Genomic DNA, 25862 nt, shown 5'->3' on the forward strand with positions numbered 1-25862 from the left:
TATTCATTTCTCATGCTTAGATCATATATATGCACTGAATATTGTCAAAATCAGTATCACACTCATGTTAGGTCATTGTGTAGTCCATTTGGAGTCTTCTAGCACAAGATTCTCATTGATGCAAATTGAAAAAAGAGTCACTTAAAGCCAGCTAAAATACTATATCAGTCATACGTCCCTTGCATGTGAATTGTTTGATGAAATTCTTTGAGCTTTCATCAACATTTTTGAGAGCAGATTTGAGGAGGGTCATTACAAAAATGTTCAAGCCTACCATATTGGAGACAACAAAAGAGAGGATGGAAAGTCTTCCAAGCAATACCAAATCAATGACCAGTGCTAGAAGAATGAGGAAAAATAATTTGGAATGAAAAGAAGACTAATATTCTTGTGCACCAACATCTAAGAATCATTCTAGTTATGATTTATGATCATAGTGATACCTGGTGTTGGACGTTGCTTCTAGAGCCACACCCAAAGGAAAAAGCCAAGTAGGACTCCAATAGGTCCATGGTGACTCCTTAGGAAAAGGCTGAGACAGAGGATAGTTTAAATATTAGTTAAAGAGTTGTTTGCATAGCCACCAAAAGTCTATATATGTAAAAAGAATTTGATGAGATGAAAAAATATTTTCTTTTATAGTGGCAAGTTAAGAAAACTATAGTAAATGCACTTGAAGATCCCCATTAAAGTATAATATAATTTCAGCTGATGTTATTAAAAGGAATGGTTAAAAACATATCCTCATCTCACTATATCCTTTTAGATGTCGTAAGTCCAAGATACATAGATGAAGTGTATACAAATTTAATTCTTGTTGATGCATTTGATATGGTGCTTCATATTGCTTGTATCTTAGAGATGCAATTTTTATGAGGGTAAACAAATATATAGATGGATCAATAGGGGGCACTAGAGAAAAGCAAAAGCTGCAATGGTAAGTTCCAACCAAGCCATCAAATTAACTCAAGAAACCAAACAATTTTGTTTACTTTAATCAAAAGAAAAACAAGATGAACGGAGAATTTTTATGATGATTTAACTATAAAATGAAAAAGCTTTTGATGATGTGTAGTAATCCTAAGTTACTGATTTGGGTTCGGGGACGGATTCGGGTTCGTGGATTTGTGATTTTTTTTCCCATTATGATTTGTAAGGATTCTTAAGTATATATACACTTAAAAAGTATAAACACATGCATTATATATTACAAAATGTAAGAGAAATATACATAATTGTAAAACTAAATAATTTTGTACTATGAACACTTGATGCTTAACCAGTGACCAATGCCAAATGTCAAGGATAAACATTATGATTCAAAAGAAAATCATTACATTGATTTCATGAATACTTATAGACTCATTTGGTCTGTGGGTCCATGTTAGATTCACCCTGGGTTTGTGCCAGACATGTGCAGGGTCCGTAAATGACCTTGTGGATCCGTGCTGATTCGCGGACCGCAAATATGCATGGATGCGCAGGGCTAGTTACGGATCTTGCGTGAATCTAGTACATACTGGTTTACAAATCTGGACTTGGCACAAACCTAGATCCGGTCTGCGGGCCGGATGTATGAATCAGGTAACGCAGTAGTAATATTTTCAAGAAGTGTTCCATAGGTAGAAGCAATTGCTACCAAGAAGGGAGTTGGAGATAAGATTTGACTACTATTGAATTTGTCTACAAAATTTTGGTTTTCCAATTGTTAACAATTTCAACATCATGTAGTTTTCCAATTGTGATGGCACAAAAAAACGATGGATCTTTGAGGATGTGGATAGTCTACAAGATATTGAATGAGATCACCATTGAAATCTTTTATCCTCTTCCAAGAATTAGCAAGAAGGATCTCCCACTGGTCTAAATTATTGCCTACTGTGACCGAAAAGGCAAGTGGATCGATACCTACATTTGACAAAAGTTCTGCTGCTTTGTTCCACTTCCTGAAGCAATGAAGGAAGAGCTCTTTTTCAAATTGTTTACAGTGAAGGAAAGCCTTGGGAAAAACATCAAATTTCCTTTCCTTACTGTCCCCTGTTCTCAAACCCAAGATAATTGACTGGGACTCACTCTCCATGATCAACTTTCTGTAACCCAGCAAGGCTGTGATCTTGATACCCTCTAACACAGCCTTTTCTTCATTAGTGGATCTGGAATCCAGAAAGAAGAAAACCCTTATAATGAACTATCCTGATTGAGAGCTGATCGGAGCCCCATTTTCAGCCTGCCTGGGATAAAATACTGACTATCATAAATATCTTTGATGAAATACTCCAGTGGCGATTTGTAGGATGCACCTAATCTCAACATCTGTTTTATGATCATCTCATTAACAAGGGAACTATCGTGTATTGCTGCTGAATTTGTTGGCAAATAATTTATTTCTAGGATGCAGTTCACTGTACTGCAGAACTAAATCAAATATAAAGTTCAAATAACTGAATTATTGCAGCTTATTCTATAATGCATATAGTATTTTTTTAACCCCAAGACCTGCTGGATTGGCCTTCGGATAATGCTCCTCAACTTTCTTTGTCTCTTAGATTGCTTCTTTTGTTTGATCTTATTTTTCAATGAGATTCTTGAACTTGAGAACAAACTCTTTGCTGTTCGTATAATTTTTAATCAACTAGACTTAAACAAAATGTGATTAAATTTAATTGCACAATGAGAATCTAGCTAGTTTCTTGACATATTTCTTGATTTTATAGCTAAATCATTGAGTTCTTCTCTAATCACAGGCAACCATAATGCCTTGCATATAGTTGACATGCTATATTTGTTTGGATAAATTGTAAATCTGATTAAATACTGCAGGGATGTTTGAAGCAACTTCTTTAGAACGTACAAGACGGGATCCTATATATGCTGTGAATGCAGCTGGTGAAGAATTTGATGATTCAATTACAATGTCTCCACTTCCCTCATAGCTATGGTATGTAATTTTTATTTAACATGTCCAATATTGATTCTCTTTTATCAACTCCAAAGTATTACATTATCGACAATTGGTTCTATCTTAAAGTTGGTGGAAGTTTTCAATTTTCTAACTATACAAAAATTGTTGTCCTAACTAACTGTTTGCTATTATTTGGAATTCTTTGAAGTTTGACCAAGTTTTAACTATAAGTACTTGTCAGTTACATCTAAATGTTTATTTCTAGTGAGTTTGGTATGTTAAAACTAGTGTTCAATGATGTGTTTGTGTTATGTAAGTGGCATCCACAAACAAATTTCTCCAAATGAGGTTGACAAATATGTCTTGCCGTCAAATAATTGTGTAATGAAGCTAAACTTATGGTGGGATTTGTGGTAGAAAAGTTGTAATTCATGAGGTGGGATTGTTAATGGAGGCAATTTATTTTGCATACTTGTAGAAAGTAAGGATTCACCTGGGTAAGTTATCAATAGATTATGTGGAAAGTTTTATATAAGACTTTTTGGAGTGTGCATGGTCTTCTCTTGTGTGCAGGATGAATTCCCCAGGAGTTTCTAAAACTTTAGACAGTAATGACATAGCTTGTTTGGATTACAAGTAATTATACTTTGAATGTGATGGTTAGTTTGGTTGGAATTCCATTCTCCATGATTGAGGAAATTCAAGTTTGGTACTAGCTGAACTCATCCTTAAATTTCTGTCATACATCCAGGAGACAACCATGGGTTTGTCCATTTCTTACTAGAAAATGTTGATATTTGGAGAACATTTTGTAGGCATCTCCTGGTCCCGGATTCCTATGGTACTGTGCCTTTTGAATTTCTTGTTCCTGTTCCTATTCTACTTGAATCTACACAGTGAATGGGATGTTAGATCTACAAGTTACTTGATTATTGACCAGATTCTAGTCTGTGCTTTCTGGACAAAAATGCTTTCAATTTGACCTGGGGTATGTTGTAGCAAGGCCTGAGAACAGTACTACTTAGTATAGGGTGTTGAGCTGGCTCTTTCTCCCAAAAGATGCATCTGTTTGGGAAACTGCTACCATCCCAGTTAAGGATCTCACAGGAGGTTGTTAAATTATGTCACAAATCTGGAGGAGATATGCTGGACACTTGCTAACAATTGGCCTCTTAGCATTATCCAAGGGAATTTGAACCTGCAACCCTACTCTTATACCGCTTAAAGGGAATTGAGCTGGCCATTTCTCCCAAAACATGGATCTGTTTAAGAAATTGCTACCACCCCAGTTAAGGATCTCACATGGGGTGGTTAAACCATTTCACAAATCCCAAGTAGATATTCTGGACACTTGCTAACTCTTAGAAGCAAAGTGTTGTAACCCCTGTTTATAATAAATGTTTAATAAATATACACACACACATTAATTGAATATATCAATTAGATTTAAATAAGTGATTAATTAAATTTATTAATTAAATAATAATTTAACGATTCTTATTATTTGATAGAATTATAATTGAAATTACAATTATCAATCGTATTATTTAATTACAAATATAAAATATAAATACTAAGTATTGGTTAACTAGAGATAATAATTATCTAATAACAATGCAATACAGTCTCCAAAGAATGTTGACAGGCACGTAAGTAGGGAAATAATAATTATCAATCGCATTATTTAATTACAAATATAAAATATAAATACTAAGTATTGGTTAACTAGAGATAATAATTATCTAATTACAATGCAATACAGTCTCCAAAGAACGTTGACAGGCACGTAAGTAGGGAAACAAAAATAAAATCTAAACAGTCAAGGGACGACAGTGTTGGTTCAATTGGAAAGAACGCACCCCTTACACAGGGGTCTATAAATATAAACCAATCAGGGCTAGGAAGGGCATCAAAGGAGATAACATAAACATAGAATGATATAAAATGGAATCAAGACATCAAACACAAATATCATTGACTTTAGGGAGTCCATATTTCAGGTTTCATAGATAATTCTGCAGAACAGTATCGGTTTTGTAGTTACCAACATAAATATATATATTTCATGAAGGCACAAAGATAGACCTTACTCCACCACTTTCCTTTCAAGGTCCTGCATTGTTTCCGCCGCTTCATAGGCTTTCTGACACTCCTCATCCATTTGCTTCTGTTTCTTCAGGCAAGTCCTATCCAGCTGGCTATGGGATATGTCTGTGATGGTTTCATCATCCTTCCTGTCTTCATCTCTATCCTTTTCCTCATTATCCTCCAGAAGACCACTGGCTTTCAGCTTTCTAGCAAGAGTAACAATGTTTTCATTGAGAGAGTTCAGAATGGAGATGATTTGGTTAGCCATGTTATGGTTGTAGGTCTCCAAAATTTTCATCCTTTTTTCGACCAACCTAATAGCGTCCCCTTGATCTGTGACATTCCCTCCCTCAAATTTCTTCCCTTGGCTTTCCAGCTGTCCCGTTCTTTCTTTAACCTCTTCCAGTTCATGAAACAACCATTTAATTGATCTGAAATTATCTATCATGCTATTTCTTGCATTATTAAACAGGTTCATTCCCACTTCCTCGCATTATCAGTTATAGCCACCAATGTTGGATCGATAAGATCCTCCATCTGGACCTTTCCCTCTCTCTTCTAGGATTTGTTGATTCATGGCCTCCCTCACTATACCCATCTTCGAAGTTCTGACATTAAAGTTTTTCCACGCCAGATGTCCATCTTTTATAACCACTTCACCACTTCCTTCCTTCGTTTTTTCCTTTTCGTACTCCTGAGGGAGACTTGGGGAGGGTGAGAGCACCAAAATTTCAAGACCAGAAATAGTTTTCCACTCTACAGGTCTGTCCTCCTCTTTAATCCTCCTCTGTTTCTTCCTAGAGTTTTCAACTGGCTCCTTCGTCTCTTAATCTTCCTCACACTTTTTCTCCTCATCAATATCCATGTTTTCACCACCTTCATTATATTCCTCTTCCCCCTGATCAACAATTTTGGGTCCAAGACCCTTGGGACTTTTCCTACACAGCATCTTTGATCAAGTAGGCATATCCTTATCTTTACCCCTTGCCTTCTTTCCGGACGAATGCAGAGCTTCATCCTCCTCCGAGCTAATACTTTGAGTCTATTTCGAGTCTGAAGAGAAGATAGAGCTCCCAGTGTCTTCAGAGGCAGCCCCAGCATGAGCTAGGGTTTTACTTCTAGATTGAGCCTTAAAATGCTCATATATCAAAAGCACTAAACCCTCATGTAGGGTCGGGTTAGAAGTGGGTTTTTTCTTGTGCCCAGAAATGCTCTTATTCATAGAGGAAAACAAATAAAATGGAAAGGAAACCTTAACCCCATAACGAAAATGATAAAGCAAAACAAAGTGATGGGTTCTAACCCTATCGAATCTGGTGTCTAGAGATATATATTCAATAATGGCTCTGAGTACATACCTTCAAAGTTTTTTAATTGAATCCATCTCATAGTACGTCTTGCTCTTCACCAGTTCCTTTTTCTCTTCTATGTTCTTTGCGAAATCCTTAACCGCATTCGTAGACACCTTTTTGTCTCTGTAGAATTTTAAACCCTCGTTTGGAATTTTAGTGACCTGGGCAATAACATCCACAGTAATTTGATACGACACCCATCCACTTTAACCCTACCGTCTTTTCACGAATTAACCATAAAATGGAAAGGAAACCTTAACCCCATAACGAAAATGATAAAGCAAAACAAAGTGATGGGTTCTAACCCTATCGAATCTGGTGTCTAGAGATATATATTCAATAATGGCTCTGAGTACATACCTCCAAAGTTTTTTAATTGAATCCATCTCATAGTACGTCTTGCTCTTCACCAGTTCCTTTTTCTCTTCTATGTTCTTTGCGAAATCCTTAACCGCATTCGTAGACACCTTTTTGTCTCTGTAGAATTTTAGACCCTCGTTTGGAATTTTAGTGACCTGGGCAATAACATCCACAGTAATTTGATACGACACCCATCCACTTTAACCCTACCATCTTTCACGAATTAACCATAAGATTGGTTATCGCTGGATTGTATCCATGAAGCTTGGGAATATAATTTGCAATTCCACCCTTTTCAAGCTTCTCCCAAACTTTTGTTCTTTGCTTCCATTTGTCCGCCTCACCCACTGGTTCTTTCCTGCTCCTTTCACCCACCATCTCTGTAGCTTGAACGTTTACAATTCTCATAAACGCCTTCCTCTGTTTCCCTTTCGCTATCGACTGGATACTCTGTATAATACTGCTTTGTTTTTCACCGTTTCGTCTTTTGATGCCGTAAAAGTGGTAAAGGAAATAAACTACCCACTAAGCGTGTCGATTTGACACAATAAACATCACCCACCTGCTCCATCCGTATTTACCATTTATGTGGTGGCTTTCACCCATACTAATAATAATTTCCATAATTAATTTAGGATTACGCCCGTACTTCCCTGGATCCTCTCCTGATCGATTAGGCTTTTAGCATCTATCAGAATATTTCCGCCGTTATTCCATATCATCATCGTTTCTTTCTTTATTGCTTCGTTGGCAAACCAGTCAGCCACCGAGTTAGCCTCCCTGTACTCATGACTAACATAAATGTGTTCAAATTTTCCAAGAGTTATACAGATTTCTTCAATTATATTTGCAATTGACCAAGCAGGATGAATACTCCCTTTAATACATTTGATAATATTATTTGAGACCCCCTCCAGCCATAAATTTTTGACTCCTACATCCAGAGCTAATTTAACAGTCCGAAGAGCAGCACTGGCTTTAGCAAAATGATTTGTTTGGGTTCCCAGGGGGTAAGCAAGAGCAACAACTCCACTGCCATGACTGTTTCTAATTATTCCTCCACATCTAGAAAGACCAGGGTTCCTTTTAGCCGCTCCATCAAAGTTGGCTTTATGTCAACCCTCAGGTGGGATTTATGTCAACCCTCAAGTGGGATTTTCCACTTCGCCTCCTCTCTTTTGGTCCTTTTGTCCTTTTCCTTATTCCTATCTCTATCCTCAATATCTCCTCCCTTTCTTATTTGAAAAATATCCTTCATAGTGCTATTGATTTTATCCACAAGCACATAAGCAGGAACCTCCCTGTCTCTAAAGATTCAATTATTTCTCTCCTTCCATATTCCCTAGTAGAAGTGAGGCAAAGTCTAGTAGCTTATGGCATGCAAATTAGTTCCTTTATAAATACTATCCTATTGACAAAAGAATTCCAAAACATTATTTGGCTTGCACCAACCCCATATTTCTTTGTGAGCAATTCCCAGACCTCCATGGAGTATGGACAATGAATAAAAATATGATTCACTATCTCCAAATGATGCTTACAGAGAATACATCTGTTTGGGATATATTGACCTTTCTTTGCTAGATTATCCAAGGTAAGAATTTTGTCTTGTAACATCAACTAGAAGAATATGTTAATCTTAGGGGTAAGCCCTGGCAACTAGGCCTTAGCCCATGGAGGTTTCTCTTTCAGGCTCTAGAGGGAGTTATACCCCGATGCTACCGAGTAGCAACCATTAGTATTATCCTCCCATATTAAATTCATCCCTCTTATTATTCAAAATCATTGTATTCAGCATCACCATTATTGGCTTGAGATCATTCAAAATGATAGACAGGTCTCTCCATCCTTGGTTTGTTTTGTAGTCTCTTACTTTCACTCCAATTTTCCTAATGCAGGTATTAGCCCACTTGTCATAGAGAGGATTGTTAATGAGAGGACCTTGAATCAACTAGTTATCATGCCAGAAGAGAATGTCTTCACCATTTCCCACTTTCCACTTGGTCTTAGAATTAGCCACGTCTCTTGCTTTAAGAATACCATTCCAAATGACCAAGCCATTCGGAATATGCTGATCATTAAGCAAAAACCTAAGAGAAGGCCTTCTAATATACTTCTCCACTAAAACATCTCTCTATTCCCCCGAGCTTTTGAAAATGCCCCATATCTGCTTAGGTAGAAGAGCCTCATTAAGGTGTCTTAGTTTTCTTATTCCAAGACCTCCATAGCTCTTAGGGAGGCAAACATTATCCCAAGCCACAAGAGGGTATCTTTTGTGATCTTCTAGCCCAGACCAAAGAAAATCTCTCTGGATCTTTTCCATTTTATTAGCATGTTTATTCGGAATCCCAAAGAGACTTAGAGCATACATTGGGAGATTCTGAAGTGTGGATTTCACCAGAAGACATTTACCAACTTGACTTAAAGTAGTACCTTTCCAACCAACCAACTTCTTATTGAACCTGTCAAGAATTCCATTCCAGAATTGATCTGGTGGCTTAGTTCCCAACGGCAAACCAAGATAGTTAGTTGGAAGGTTACTAATCCCACACCCAAGAATCCTTGCAATCTTCCTTTGTCTTTCAATAGGAGTGTTAATAAAGAAAATTAAGCTTTTTGCCCAATTAATAAGCTGGCCTGATCCCCTGACATACACATCCAATAATTTCTTCATCTCTTTAGCCTCCTGAACCAAAGCTTCCCCTCCCATGATAGTGTCATCCACAAACTATTGATGAGTAAAAGTAACAAGACTTGAAGAAGGCTTAATACCTCTTAGTACCCCATCCTGTCTTTTTCTTAGAATCAACCTACCAATACACTCAACCATAATAATGAACAAGATAGGTGACAAGGGGTCCCCCTGCCGTAAGCCTCTTGAAGGTTTGAAAAAATTAGAAGGAGCTCCATTGATCAGAATAGCAAGCGAAGAAGTAGAAATAAGTTGAGAAATGAGTTTACACACCTCATGATCAAAACCAAAAGCCTGGAGAACAGAACCAAGGAAATTCCAATCCACCCGGTCATAGGCTTTAGATAGATCCAACTTGAGAAGGAGGCCTTCTCTTTTATCCGCTTCTAGCGAATGAATAACTTCATGAACCAACATGTTAGAATCTAGGATCTATCTTCTAGGGACAAAACTCGTTTGCTACTGGGATATGATCAAAGGCAGAATGTTAAGAATTTTGGTTGTCAACACCTTCGAAATGATCTTGTAGAAAGAATTACAAAGACTAATGGACCTAAATTGATCCATTGAATCTACCCCTGGAACTTTAGGAATGAGGACCAAAAATGTAGAATTGAGCTCTTTAAGGAGATTTCGGGCCCCAAAAAATTCCTGCACTGCCTTGACAACATCCTCCATGACCACCTCCCAATATACTTGAAAAAAGAACGTAGGAAAACCATCTGGCCCAGGGGCTTTATCTGCTGGAAGAGAGAACAAAGCATGTTTAACTTCCTGAGCCTTAGGAATAGCCCGCAACATTTTATTGTGGTGAGGTTGAATTACTTGGGGAAGAGATAAAACAATTTTATTTTTGTCCACCACAGATAACAAGGGGTCCCAAGTAAGAAGAAAAGAGAAAAAAGAAACAACTTCAACAGCAATATCATTTACCTTTGTCAAAAGAACTTGACCATTCTTAATCCTTGAAATCCTGTTATTTGCTCTATGCTTAAGGGTGGAAAGGTGATAAAATCTAGTGTTTTGATCGCCCTCATTTAGCCAATTATTACGAGATCTTTGTCTCCAAAAGTTCTCTTCTCTGCTTATAACGTTATGCAGATCAATGAGAATTGACATCTCTATATTCCTGTTCTGATCATTATATCCTTCCTTCTGGATAGTATCTTGAATACTACTAAGCATATCTGACTTTTCCTCTTTTTCCCGAAAAATATGTCCAAAATCTGTCTTATTCCAGACTTTAATATTGCGTTTAACATTGCTCAATTTCTTGGCAACCCTAAACATAGTAGTCCCTTCCACCTCAATATTCCACCAAGAGGAGATTCTATCCAAAAGGTCCAGATGAGATATCCACATCTTTTCAAACTGGAAAGGATAATTTCTCCTAGCCTTGAGAGCAGCAATCGAAAGGGAGACGGGGGAATGATCCGACCCAACTCCAGGGAGAAGGGAGAGCTTACAGGAAAAGGAATTCAACCAATCCACAGAGATGAGAGCACAGTCTAGACGAACTTGGATACACTCCCTCCCAATTCGCTTGTTAGACCAAGTGTAAACCCCCCCTCGAGAGATCAACATCTAGAAGAGCCAAACTATTAATGAAGTTAGAAAGATCCAGCTTGCTATCCAAATCTAGGGCCAGACCTCCTAATTTTTCCTCATCAGTAAGGGTGTATTGAAATCTCCCATTATTAAACCCTTATTGAGATTACAATTTTGAATAATAGAACAAAGCTTTGTCCAATAATTCTTCCTTTCCCTTTTAGTATTTGGGGCATACACATTCAAAAGAAACCACGAATTATTGCTATTCCTATGCAACACTTTATATAAGAGGATATACCCTTCATTATACAAAGAAGAGATTATAAAATTTTTATTGTTAAAGAGAGTAAGCCGGCCTCCTGAAGCACCCTCAGAATTGGTTGCTTCACCAGCCATGGTGTTGCTAAAGGAAATCTTTCCCAAAATTTCCTTCTTCATTTTCGTTTCTTGGATCAACATAAAATTAGGTTTTTGTTCTCTAATCATATTCCTAACCACCTCCTGTTTATGGGTCCCATTTAGGCCCCTTATATTCCAGGATATAATCTTCATTTCTTTTTTTCGGAGCATTCCAAAATGGTTCTTTGGCTCCCATCCGCCAAATTCCTTCTAGCCTCCTCTTGCATAACTTGGCTTGAACTCTTTCTGCTTGTTGGCTTTTGCTTTATTCCCACATGCGCTTTCACTCGGCTTCTGGTCATCGCTAGTGACACAGGGGAAGGATCCCTACTATTCTTCTTTTTGTTCTTTACCTCACTCCCCTTGTTATTGTCAAGCCATTCCACAATTCTTGAAATCTTACTAGGGGAAGAAAATCTAACCATGTACATAAGCCTCTCTTCCAAATTACAAGAAGCAGAATGATCCTTCATAGAAGATGAGGTGACCACCGCGGTTTCCTGATATCCTTGTGTTTCCCTCACTACCTCCATTTTATCATTCAATCTATTCTCCTCCCCCCTCTCCACTGGAGATGAAATCATAATTTCCTATAGAGGTATCACATACTGAACTGTTTCTATCTCCTTTTCAATCCCTTTGTCTCCATTTGAATACTCACTTATCCCCTCATAGATCTGGGGAGCAGCTAGCTTTGTGACCATCAATTCCTTTACTGGGATAGTCCCCTCTGTGGCTTGAGAAACTCCTTACCCAACTCGGGTCCAATCTGATCTGATTCTATGGTCTGAGAATCCGGTATTGCAGGAACCAGTTCTTCAAACTCCTTGCCCACCTTTGATCCATTCTGTTCTGATTCATGCCCATCTTGTATAGGGATTTTCACCCTCCCTGAATCTTTGGACTATCCTTAATTTCCTTCGTTTTCCATATCTTTTTCTCCTTACTAGATTTTGAAATTGCTTTTTTCTACTCTTTTCCTCTTTAGTCTTCGGGCACTGATTAGCCTTGTGACCCGATTTCAAACAATGGAAACATGCAAAAGGAACACTTTCATAAACCAACTTTTGGACATGCATACCTAGTTTAAAATGAAAACACACAACCTCTAACATATCATCCCCTTCCTGAACTCCAATACAGATACGAGCATACGTGAGTCTTCTTTTGGATGTAGTTACCAGATCTATAGATAGAAGCACACCAAAGGAGCTTGCCACTCCTACAAACACATCCTCATTCCAGAACTCCAACGGAAGCTCTAGAAGTCTGACCCACATTGGAGCTTGCACAAAAAAGGAATCATTCAAATCCAGCTTTGAAGTCCACTTCTGGAGGACCAGTGTCGAGTGACCTATAACCCAAGGTCCTTCACACAAAATGTTTGACAAATCCTCACTGCAAGAAAATTCAAAAGACAGAAAACCTTTGGCCATCGCAGTTATAGTGATCTATCCCTCAAGTTTCCATTTCTTTTGCGTGAAAGCTCTAACAGTATTTATATTCGGCCTTTGCCCAATGAACTTACCCACCAGGGAAGAAGCCATTGTAGCAATGTTGTGATCTACTAGCTCATCCGAAATTGCAATCGCACATGAACCCTTTTCCAACCCAGAGAGTACCTTAACCGGTGGGAAAGAAGACTTACTAGTTGGTTTAACTCCAAATAGAGAAGACTGTTTTGCATAATGTGCACCAAGCTGACCCACCTTCGAGGTTGGAAAAGATTTGTCCGGATCCTTGCCAAGGAAATGTGGGTCCCCATCTCCATTCTCTATCACATCTCCGATCTTAGAGTTTCCTTGACACACTCCGTCACCTCCTTGCGATCTGTGCCCCGAGCCATGTTTCTGATCCCGCCCTACTAGAGGAATCTCGTCCATGATAGGTTTCGAATTTTGAAAAGCCACATTTCCCTGCCCTTTACCCCTACCACTCCCACTCGCCATCGCTATTTTTGCCTGACTTTCGTTCTGGCCTTTTGGTTGGCTGTAGTACTGTTTCTAGGCTTTTGATTTTTTTTTACAGCCCTATGATATGTAATAACTTTTGGGTTTCAGGATTCTTGTAAAACTTGTTTTTCTTATCAAAAACATTTACAAGCACCAACCATTATGCTTATGAATATATGAGTTAGGTATGTACAAAAACTTGTAGTTCTGTTAATTAATAAGCAAGCATGACTGATATATATCTTTGTATGCATGTAAGTATGTAGGTCTGTATTCAAGATATATAAATCAAATAATTCTAATTGTATATAGAGATTAATTTTCAATCTTATTATTACTTGATTTATGGAAGGAAGTGTGTGATGTTGCCAAGGAGGGGCTTGTATAAATCCAAGCAAATGGATCCTATCCCAAGAGAGGGTAGGGGTCAGCATTCTGTAAGCCTTCATGATATGGACATGAAGCTTTAAACTTTGAGGGAGTCCACTGTTGGTTTCTAGGCAACTTGGATAACACCTACTCCATCCTTAGGCCAAATAGTAATATGATTGGATACTTGGAATTGTTGTTATGAATATATTCCTAGGACTTATAATGTTAAATATGTGTTTATCATTTTCAACCCTACTAGCATACATTACAATTGGTATCAGAGAGTCTTTCTTGCCATCTTGTGGGAAGTAGTTAATGCAAACTAGCCAAAGGGTTCAAAAGACATTAGAAAGAGAAAAGAGGAAGCTAGTAATTAAATCTAACCCAAAATTAAACAATACAATTGAGGAATTAACTAACGAAGAAATGAATTCAGTCATGGAAATAACAATGAAGACACTAACGAAACAAAATGAAAGAGCCCAGGTCCTCATGGAAGCCTTGAAAAATATGAATACTTCAATTAACAAACTTAGATCACACCCTAATGGAAGGGATGCTAATACAAATCATTTGGAAAATAACAAGTTGATGAACAAACCCCAAGTTAAGAAAATATCCTTCCTACTTGAAAGGGATACACTAAGGGAGGAAGAAGGTAACAATCATAAGTGCTGTACAAAAGACCAAATCAAAAGTGCCCTTCACATAACGTAGCACACGCTTTGCTGCTACCCAATGATCAACCTTAGGGGATTTCATGAAACGTGAAATGTAACTCATTGCAAAACTGAGATTAAGCCTAGTAGCAGTAAGGTAGATGAGACTACCTACCAATTGAAGGATTTGAGCAATACAAATCTACAAAGCTTGAAGAATATCTGCATGTAAAAACTTGTCATTGAGAAGAAAAAGACGAGGAGGCAAGGGTTTTGCTTTGAAAATATGCAAATTGTATTCTCAGAAATGAAAAAGATAATAGATAATTACAAATGCTCTATCCTTAAAGGAGATTGAAACCTGAAAAAGGGTAACCTAAAAGGTAAATGCTATTTAATAATTACTAATTAATTATTAAATGAGAATGCATAAGTGCACAAAGTGAAATCTTAAGAAGGGAGTAAAACACATTTAATAAATAAAATTAAATTAAGGCTTTACTCTAACACCACCCCTAAGATGAGCAACAATGCAACTACAAACAATGTAGAAAGAGCAAAGAAACTACAATGCAAAGTTGAAAGCAAACTTGGGTCCCGACAACAATGCCTGATGAGGTACTCAATCAAATCTCTATGAAACAGAGAAATAGAGAAAATCCGGTGGGAAAAACTCTACTCCAAAAAGAGATAGAAAAAGGGTGCACAAATAAAACATCTCAAGAGAATCTCTCAAGACCATAAGTACAATGAAAGCCTCCATGATAGAAGCTTGAGACTCCATAGCCCTCCCAGAATGATAGAACTCCTGTGTCGATGAACATACCAATGTGGCTCCAATCTGAAGGAAACAAAGATAGTAGACAAGGATGATAAAACCCATGTATGTAAGGTGTAACTGGAAGTCCTAGCTGGTGCTCAAAGGAGAAAGCATGAAAATCTTGAAATGGAATCTCCAATGGAGGTGAGATAACAGGTGTGCTGAATATGTCATCTGAGAGGAGATGTGTGTCCTCTGATATATCCTCAACAACTCCAATATGTGGCTCAATGATTGGAGCTGCAATAGTAGGCAATGCTGAAGAGTAATCTTGTGTAAGAGATGGAATCTAAACAAGAGGTGGAGGTGTAGAAGTCACAACACTAGTCTTGGGAACAACACATAAGTTCAAGCGAACCGACTTCACCTTAATAGAATCTTGTGAAAAAAGAGAGAGTCTCCGATAGTGGAGATGGTGGACGAAAATGTGAGAAGGAATATAGACAGGAAGCATGATCAATAGTCCTTGTAGCAATAATATTGCCTGTCATACTATCTTTGATATGCATTGAATCCTGTGCAAACTCAATTGTCTTCCCTGTTCCACTGTGTGTAATCTAATAAATAGAGTGAAGGTTAGAGGACAAAGATGGAACACAAAGTACATCATGAAATGTACCATCATCAATGTCAATAGAACCTTTCCCACATGGAGTCATAATAGTGTTGTTCCCCCATCAAAATGTGTGGAGTAGGAGAAGCCTCAAAAGAAGAGAACAAATCCTGAGAAGATGCCATTTGGTGTGAAACACTTGAATCCAATAACCATCTAGAAGAATGAGGAATAGTAGTTGCACATAGTGCATGACCCTTTCCTGTATCTTTACTGTCTAATTGAAATGATGATGATGAATATTTGTGAGAAGTAGAAGGAATACCAATGTTGCTCTTCTGAAGGAGACCTCTCAAATTTGAAATCTGTTTGGCATAGTCATCTAACTTCTTTTCATAGCAATATGACTCATCATGATTAGGCTTATTACAATAAGCACACTTCGGTCTTTGGTTTACCCCCCTTAGGAGGAGGTAGCCCTAATGAACAGTGAGTGTTGGAATCAATCTGAGACTCTGTAGAATAAGATTTCTGAGTCCTCCTTCGTCCCTGAAGATGGTCGAGCTACCAATGCATGAGTCTGTGAGAGAATCCAACTAAGAGAGCTTAGCTTGCTCTCGAGTCAAACGATCACAAAAAACCTCAAAGTATGACATGACAAATCTATTACCCAAAGCATCTTTGGTGGAATAGAAGGTAGAAGAAAAAATCTAAAAGTTTCCATGAAGCTTAGAAAGAATTAGGTAGATGCGCTCGGTATCAGTCTTGGTCTTCCCACAACCCTGCAATAAAGATCTCTGTTGATTGAACTTCATCAAGAAGTCCTCAATGGAAGGAAAAGAATCCAGTATAAGAGAGGTAAGCTCTGCCTCAATCTGAAGTTCCCTGAACTCATTCACTGTAACAAACAAGCCTTCAATTTTGGTCCACATAGTTAGAGGGGTATTGCACCCATCAAGATGAAGTTGTAGACTGTCGGAGACTTGTAAAGCAATCAATCTTATTGCCTCATCGATCTTGTTCTTGTACTGCATGACCTCAAAATACCTCTATAAAATTGGTTGCACTGCATCTAAACAAGACCACAACCCTTTTGATTATTGATTATGGCAAAATATTGCGTCTACTTATCATGCATGCAAAAGATACCAAAAATCCAAATATTGTACTTGGAGTTTGAGTGTTCTTTTCTCTTCTTGCCAAGTCTAAGGAGAATACCTTTCCTATTGCATTCTAATACACTTCCATCTTGGCCAAAATGAGGTCTCTCATCTCAACCCCGAGTACCATCCTCTTCATGCAATCAATGAAGCCCTCCATGACCTTCTCCATTGGGATCCCCATAGGATGGAGAGAAGCAAAAGCAAGTGTTGAGGAAGTACCCTGCTGCATGAATGGATTGGTGGAGCTGATTGTTCCAACTCCGAATAGTTTCCCATATGGGGTTAAATTTTAGGCTGTTCCCCTTGTAGTAGTTTGTCACAACCTCTTTGGCCCTATCCATGGTCTCATAAAGATACCCCATTTGTGTTTGCTCACCATCCTACCAAGTAGAGAACTTAACCAAGGGCATTGTTAGCTTCAATTAAAAACTAGAATTTTATTTATCATTAATCAGAGGCTAGAGTTACAAATTAATAATGAAAGACTTGATTACTTAATACAACAAAATTTAATATTTAACTTTTGAAGTTTCCAAGTTACCTAGCAATTTCTGTAGCACCATCAAAAAGTTGGTTGTCAAAGACAATTTCTGCAACACTCTATCCATCAAGCTTCTTTGGATAGCTTGGGTTTGCTAATGGTTGACTCTCATACAATTTCTTTAAAGGATTCAAAGAAGCAATAACACTTTGCAACGTTAAGAAAATTGTTGCAAACCTTGTGGCAGTAGGTCTAACCAACTCCTTCCCATGGGTGAATTCTCTCATCAAGCGGAGAACCCAAGGGTGGTTGTAGATATATATTGTTACCTTTCTTGCATCCTCTACAACTGGTCTCACCCACTCCAATTTTCCAATGTCCTCCAAAAGAAATTTCAAAAACATGTGTTGCACAAGAAGAGCAAAAAGGTGTGCAATAGTTGTTTTGGAGGATCCTACTCATTGCCACGCATTTCACTGCATTGCCGGTTATTATTTACACCTCATTAGCAACCCCTGTCTTTATCAATGTTGTCAACAAATTCTATATTGTAATTGATGGGTAGAATTGTATCCGAAAGGGCGCGTGATAGTTGAGTCACCACTTCGGGAAAGTATATGTACGCCGTCCGAAAGGGACTTTGGGACATCATCATAATCCTTATTGTAAGCATTAGAGTGCATATTGTGTATATGAATAAAGTATCTGTTCTGTGTTATATCTTACTGTACTACATGCGATAAGTATCCTTTTACCTTGTATGGTAAACATTAGGTGCCGTTGCTGGGGAACGAACCTGGGTCACCTGTGTGACAGGGGGAATACTCACCACTATACTACAATGACCAGGCATGTAAGGAGTAGCAATTGGTACTGTACGACCTTGGATAGATAGGAGACCATGACTAGAGGCAAACACCACTGTATTGTACAGTCATTTGCTGATGAATAAATCCACTGTACGGCCGTACATAGGAGAACATGAATAAAGTTATAAGACTGTTCAAACTTCTTGAAGGGTTATTCTGTACGATTAGATAGAAAGAGCAATAAAGGCACAAGGGGAAGAGAGCTTAGCAAGGTAGCAACAATGAGAGCAAAACTAGATGTAGAAAGGACAACCGGGGAATCCGAGTGGGCAACTCTCTTGGCCTGACAGAGTTAGCTACAATAGGAGGCAACAGAGAAAGAACAGGTTGCAGAAAGGAAGGAGAAAGAGTTTGAAGAGATTGCTGGAATGATGCACTTAGCTTTGGAGCTTCAAATGGAGGCTGAAGTAGAATTGAAAGTACGAAAGGAGCAAGTGTATAAGCTATGAGTAGAGCTGAACGAGTTTAGAGCATGGATGGCTACTACACCAAGGACGCATCCCTCTTCTTAGTGTCTAATTATTGATGTAATTAATGATTGTAATTTGAGTTTTGTTGTAAGGGTTGTCTCTATTTTGTCATCCGGATACGACTTTACTTTTTGGGGGGGATGATGTTATCGATAAATTCTATATCGTAGCTGATGGATAGAATTGTATCCAAAAGGGCATGTGATGGTGGAGTCACCCCTTCGGAAAAGTATATGTACGCCATCTAGAAGGGACTTTGGGACATCATCATAATCATTATTGTAAGCATTGGAGTGCATATTGCGTATATGAATAAAGTATCTGTTCTGTGTTATATCTTACTGTACTACATGCGATAAGTATCCTTTTACCCTGTATAGTAAACAATCAAAACCTTCTCTAACATTGCAGCCAAAGTTTCAGTTGTCTTTATATTGTTCGAGGCATCCAAGAATTTCAAAATAATCACTTGATCCTTGCAAGAAACCGAAGAATTTGGTGATGGTACAATTTCTTCCATCTGTCCATTCATCTGAAAGTATAGTGCAACCAAATTGTTTCCATCGTAATCTTTGGTCTTCTACCACATCTTTGGCCCTAGAAACAACATCTACGGGCAACCTACAAGTACTAAACAAAATTAAGTCCACAATTTTGATTAAAAAACACTTATATTAAACAAAAATAAATAAATTGTTATTAATACAAACTGTACTATTACTGATAAAAAAAGAGAGTAAATTGTAAAATAGTAAAAATTAAAAAATTAAAACAAGTGAATTAATCTCACTCAAGTCTTTAGGAGTAGGTGCCTTGTAGCCCTTTCTCGCTAGTGTAATTCCTGTCACAAAATTCAGCCAATAGGGACCAGTTGTAACATTGAATGGGATGTTAAAAAACCAAAAATTGGCACATTGAATGTCAATGTGTCGATGCACATCATTATTCTACTTAGTAACTTTTAGTGATGGTTGTGCTCAAGGAGTGTTTCTTTGCACAAAAAAACCATTTATAAAATATTTGTGTGGTGGTGCTCTACTAGAACCAATGGAAGTGGAAGCCTAGGGGATGGTATATTTGTGGAACCATGGGCCATGCTGAAAGCCCACTATGCCATTAAGTGCTTCTTCTTCATCAAGGTTGGTTGGGATACCTAGTCACAACCAACATTATTTCATTATGACATGATCATTGTTTCAGCAAAATCTACATTCTAAACTAATGATGGTAATTGTAAAATAATAGATGACTCTTGAAAAGGAGATAGTGTGAGTCTTGATATATCTTGTGATTTAGAAATGGCTGCCCTCATGGTATATTTTGCCCTTTCCCTTTGCAACTTTTTCTCTTCTTGGGTGGAGAGCGAGGCATTTATCTCTCTTTTTATTTCATCTGTGTTGAATTGACAAACCCTTGTGTCATGCCTTATTATCTCTCCATGGTGGTACTTCAAATGAGATATGCCTCCATTAATAACTTTTTCATATTTTATGCTTAGCACAGTATTATAGTTGGCTCCTTTAAAAGCATATGTCCATGCCATGTCTCTAGCCCCTGTAGGGCGTGTTCCTACATATTCTGATGGATATGCATTTGCTGGGGCATTGACATACCTAGTTGTAGAGGCATTCCTATTTTCCATTTTGATGAAGAATCAACCTACACATGCCACATCCAAAATGAGGGCACAAATTTAGAAATTTAATAAAGAAATTTAGAAACAAACTAAGTTAATTTAAAACTTTAGATAATATCAACATAGCTGAAACTTGAAAAGAAAAAAAAAAAAAAGTGTTAGATTATGAATTGTTTGGGAAAAAGATGATTTTTTTGAGAAAACTGTGAAAAATTTGCAAAATTGGCTAAAAATCGGCGTTAGAACTTATTCATTACCTTCTAAAGGAGTTAGAGTAGATTGTAAATTGTATGATGGTGTTTGTATAAACTTGGATGTATTTAATACAAGACAATGGTTTTAAAACAAAAGAGAGAGAATCTTGAAAACTTAGTTGTGAATCCAATTTCGCTTGAAAAATCTCTTCAAATCTGCTCCAAATCCACAACAAATTGATCTAGAAGGTTGCAGATGATGCTCTTTCTCCTCCAAAACTTTCTACCCTCTCCAAATTCCTTTTACCAATGAAAAAAATGAATATGGCCTCTTGTTGGGCTGCTATAGTCCATTTAACTAGCGCAAGCAATACGATTTCTCTTTTCGCGAGAAGATACTAAGTTATCAATAATATTTTCTTAACTTCTTGGTGATATTTTGCTAGTTTTTTGCAAGAATTATTTGGCGATATTGATGTGATTTATTTGCCACACCGAACTTCTCATGATAACTTATCACCGAGAAGTTGGCGACAAGTTGATCTATGTGCAGACTTATTCCTGTAAACTACCATTGAGTAAGGCACTCTTAACATCCATTTGATGGACTTTCCCATCAAATTAGGCAGCTAAAGTAAAGACGAGCTGTAGTGTATTCATTTTGATTGTAGGAAGAAAAGTCTCCTTATTGTCAATGCTTTCTTTTTGTGTGAATCCCCTAGTAACGAGACACGCTTTATACTTTTCAAGGGTTTTGTTGGCTTTGTACTTGACTTTATACACCCATTTGTAGCTAATGGGCTTTGTTCTTGGAGGAAGATCAAAATGCTTGCAAGTGTTTTTCTTTAGAAGACTATGATATTCAATTTCCATAGCCTTTTCCCATGAGAGCAATGTTGACAATATTTTGCTGCTTGCTCTTGTTGCTGGAAGATCTACCTATTGATGTGAGGTTTGTTCTACTACAACATACAAAATGAAATACTCCATGTTTCAAAGAGAAACACCAACACTCAAGGTTCCCTTCAATTGTGGATACTCTCTTAGTGAAATGATGTGATTGGTGAACAAGCTGAATAATTGAGAGGGGGGTGAATCAACTATTGTCACACACTTCTAATTTTTTTTCAAATGTTGGTCAACACTTAACAACCATCAACCAATACTTAAGATCTTTTAGTTAAAGCACAATAAATCACCATAAGAAATATAAGCATGAAAACACAAGAACACAAACACAATTAATACCAAGATTTATGTGGAAAACTTGATTTGGGAAAAACCTCAAGGAAGCTAATTCTCATGAAATGAAAAACACTTGTTAGGGTGACACTGAATAAGGTGATTTTGTACAAGGCTAATTACTTGAAATGCTCGCTGCAATAAGAAGGGGTACTGATGGCAAGTTTAATTACCAGGGTGGCTATGCCCCCAAAATACAATAAGGCTCATTGTGGATAGGCTCATAGCTAGTTTATGGTAGATGAAGTAGAAACCACCACAAAATATAGTTATCAAACCTCTACAATTATACTCTACTTTTGCCTGCACCACATATAGCTCGAATATAAGAAACAAGATCACATGGAAGAATCATGAATACATAGACTTGTATACATCCCTCGTTAGATGATATGCTACTTAATTTGTATTGGATGCACACCTCAAATTTGTCGACCAGAATAAATTTGAAATAGGTCACATTTCCTTGACAAACACAGATTCTCGAGTAATCTAGCATGCCACAACAAACTTCAGTGACAACATTTATGATGAACACATTACAAAGAGTTGCCGGGACCAAAACTAAACCACACGCTACACAAAGGATTGACCCAAAAATATGACCTACCCACTGTTGCATGTCAACATCGAGGGATGAAGTGGTAATAGAATTAATGCACAACCAATAGTAAGCACAAAGACCTACATAGGCTATCAGTGAAACTTAACCAATATGTGACCAATCTGTTACATCCCAAATTTTGACCTAATTTTAATATGCTCATAGTCGTTGGATTTAATAGATTTCTCTTTCATAATCATGTGAAGTAGTAAGTTATTTATATCTGTTGTATTAACTGTTGATGAAGATGGTCGTTAACCATTATTTGTTATATGATGTTTAGCAGTTGCTTGATTTTGGAATTATGGTTAATAATTAAGGTTTAAAAAAAAAATGTTTATATGAAAATTATTATGGAACTTGTTATTATGGTGGAAGTGTTTCATGGGTGATTGGAGGAGAAGATGAAGGGGGAAAGCATTGCTAAACAGGATCAACAGAATGGGATGCTAGCTTAGTCCAGTCAATAGGATTGACAGGTATGACCTTAAACTTCTTTGGTAAGGACCTAGCAACTTGAACTTTAATAGCGCATGAGCTATTAAATAAATAATTTAAGAAACATAAAATAAATCAATAAAAATATAATACGTAAGTCAAATGATTTTAAATGATCTTTCACCATATTATTATAACATATACTTATTTACATACACAAACATAAAAATGAAGTGACACCATAATATTATTTTCTTATAATAAAATGGTGCCATCTCACCAATACATCTATGTGAACGTAAATAAATATAAACTATAATAACTTTCAAATTATAACCTTCAAACCTTTTCCCATCCTTTTTATTCTTTTCTTGATTGAAATTTATTTAGCACTTGGCGTTTTTAATTGGCAAGATATTCTTATGTTTTAGATTAAGGTAAAAACAGGTTTTGAAGGAACTCGAAACCCTTAACAAAAAAACAAAAGATATTCAAATAAGCACAACTAGGTTTTACAAGAACTTGAAACCTGTAGTATGAAAGTAGCAAAACCAGGTTTTACAGGGATTTGAAATCACAAAAAAGGACCAGAAAATGAAACTAGGTTTTACAAGGACCTGGAACCTAGAGTTTAAACAAAAGGAAGAAAAACCAACTAAGAAACTCAAACCGGAGACTAGTTACCAAAACCACCACCAACAACTATTGCAACTCCTTGCAAATTGGCAAGATATTCTTATGTTACGGAAGCCAAAGAGCCACATTTTTTTTCTTTTATAAGAAGTCGCAAGTGAGAGACAGAGGTATCTCTTTTCAAGCACCCGATTGCCTTCCTCTCATTTCCGACTCTTTCCTTCACATTTCCAACTTTCCTTCATAAGTCGAGAACTTGCAAATACCCTTTGGAAAATTATTGCTGCCCATAGCATCCCAAGTTTTATTTCACAGTCTTGATTGCTGAAAATGTGATACATATATGCATTGGATATTGGTGCTTGAAGAACATTTGTGGGAGGCTGAATCATAGTGGCCAACTAGGCTCCTACTCCCTTTCTTTTCCATAAAAGTCTCAAGTTATGTAATCAACATTCTCCAAGTTTTTGCTGAATATCTTTCATGTCAATTGTTACTGTTTTTTTTTTTTGACTTCTATATCAGCTAGAATGCAGATATAATCATCATAGTTAATATTGGAGGTAACCTCTTGAGAAAAGAGAAATTTAATAAATCCAGATTTAAATATATCATATGGAAATCAGAATTCAATAATGTTTCTGCTGGTTTAAAAGAGCATATTTTTCCAAGTCACAATTTGTGATAAGATATATTATTCAAGGAAATCTTTTAGAATTAATGAATAGAGCAGATTGCTCAAAATTTCCAAAACACTAGGGATTCACCGGCTAAATAGCCAGGTAAGGTGAAGAGGTGAGATGAAACCTGCAAGAACACGGAAGTGAAATTAGATAGGATTAAATAATTTAAATAATCTTACTTAATAACTCATGCTCGTTCTTATTAATGTTTTCCTATTGTCAAGTCAAGTGGTGGTGATCAGGACATTGAACCCATCAAAAAACCTTGGCCAAGGTAGTTTAAAGGCATGTTTTCCATCTATTGATCACTTGATGTCAGTGGTGCCACTTATGCAGACATGTTCGTCCATAATTGAGCGAACATTTTAAACACCAGAATGCTCAAGTGGCTGGGTTAAGAATATCCCAAGCCCGATCGCGGGGTAGGGAGGGTCTTTCTAATTTAATAGATTGTGTGGGAATAAGTATGGTCCAAGGTTGGGAGGCTAAGCCTAAGTCAATGCTTCTCCTCTTATTGAAAGACGAGGCTTGCACAACTAGCTAAAGACCCCCAGATGATACTTGTATATTTCTTTTCTTCTTTTTATGATAAGCATTTACTTACTTATATATAGAAAAAATAGTTAATCATTAATCTAGTTATTTCAGTTGATCATTGATACAGTTTTCTTCAATTAATCATCAATCTAGTTATTTCAGTTGATCATGGATACAGTTATTTCTGTTAATCGTTAGATCTAGTTATTTTAGTTGATCATAGATACAGTTATTTTCAGTTAATTGTTAGATCTAGTTATTTCAGTTGATCATGGATACAATTATTTTCAGTTAATCGTTAAACTAGTTATTTTAGTTAATCATTGATATGGTTATCTCAGTTGAACATGGTTATTTTAGTTAATCATTGATAGTTAAAACATTTAATATCATATGAAAAGGAATTCGGTTATCTATTCAATGAATGTTGGGAAAATCTCTTTATAAACTGTCTTTGTTTTTATTATGAAAAACCTTTTGTTACACAATCAATACACCGAATTGCCAGTACACAACTACCAACAATCTAGAGGTTGAGGAAAAAGATGTTGACATCAATAACAACCATCAACCTCACCTTCTAACAATCTCCCCCATTGTCATTGATGACAATATTCATCAATAACAAAGCACAAAAAAACCAACTCTAGAAAACTCTATCCTTTTTCAAAAGTCTCCCCTCAGCTAACAATAACAAAGGGCTAGGAAACACGCACTGCTCCCTCTTACTAATACACTTTGCTCCACCTAAGAGGAAGCCAACCAACACTAATCCAAAAAGATAATGATGTGTAGACTAGTGGACCAATGCATACATTGGTGAATTCTAATGAATGGATGGAATGGGCAGAATACTCGACTTCCCGTTGAGATATTTGAAAGTATCCTTACAAAATGGTTTTGTGAATATATCGACAAATGGCTACGTTTTGGGCACATACTAAATTTAGCTTCTCTTGCCTCAACCTTCTCTCTGATAAAATGATATTTGATGGCAATATGTTTTATTCTACAATGTATTACTGAATTCCTTGACATACTTATAGTACCATGTTTATCACATAGGAGAACTGGTCCGAAGAAACTAATTCCTATATTCTTCAATGACTGCTTCGTCCATAATAATTGTGTGCAACATGAGGATGCTGCAATATATTCTAATTTAACAATTGAATGTGTTACAAAACCCTATTTCTTTCTTGACCAAGCAAC

The 25862-nt window shown here is 36.9% G+C and overlaps 1 protein-coding gene across 3 annotated transcripts in view; it reads left to right on the plus strand.

Moving 5' to 3' along the window:
* LOC149572837 (zinc transporter) overlaps positions 1 to 25862 on the plus strand; it is a 148549-nt gene that overhangs the window by 77440 nt on the left and 45247 nt on the right. For all 3 annotated transcript variants that reach the window (XR_016359985.1, XR_016359986.1, XM_089813912.1), the window contains exon 10: positions 2821 to 2938. Coding sequence is in view for 1 of the 3 variants with exons in the window: in XM_089813912.1 (XP_089670038.1) it covers positions 2821 to 2933 (113 nt within the window). In the remaining 2 variants the exon portion in view is untranslated. The remainder of the gene's footprint in view (positions 1 to 2820; positions 2939 to 25862) is intronic.

Source organism: Cupressus sempervirens, chromosome 2 (genome assembly GCF_028749045.1).
Source record: "Cupressus sempervirens isolate cs-2001-9-10 chromosome 2, ASM2874904v1, whole genome shotgun sequence".
NCBI classification, from domain to species: Eukaryota; Viridiplantae; Streptophyta; class Pinopsida; order Cupressales; family Cupressaceae; genus Cupressus; species Cupressus sempervirens.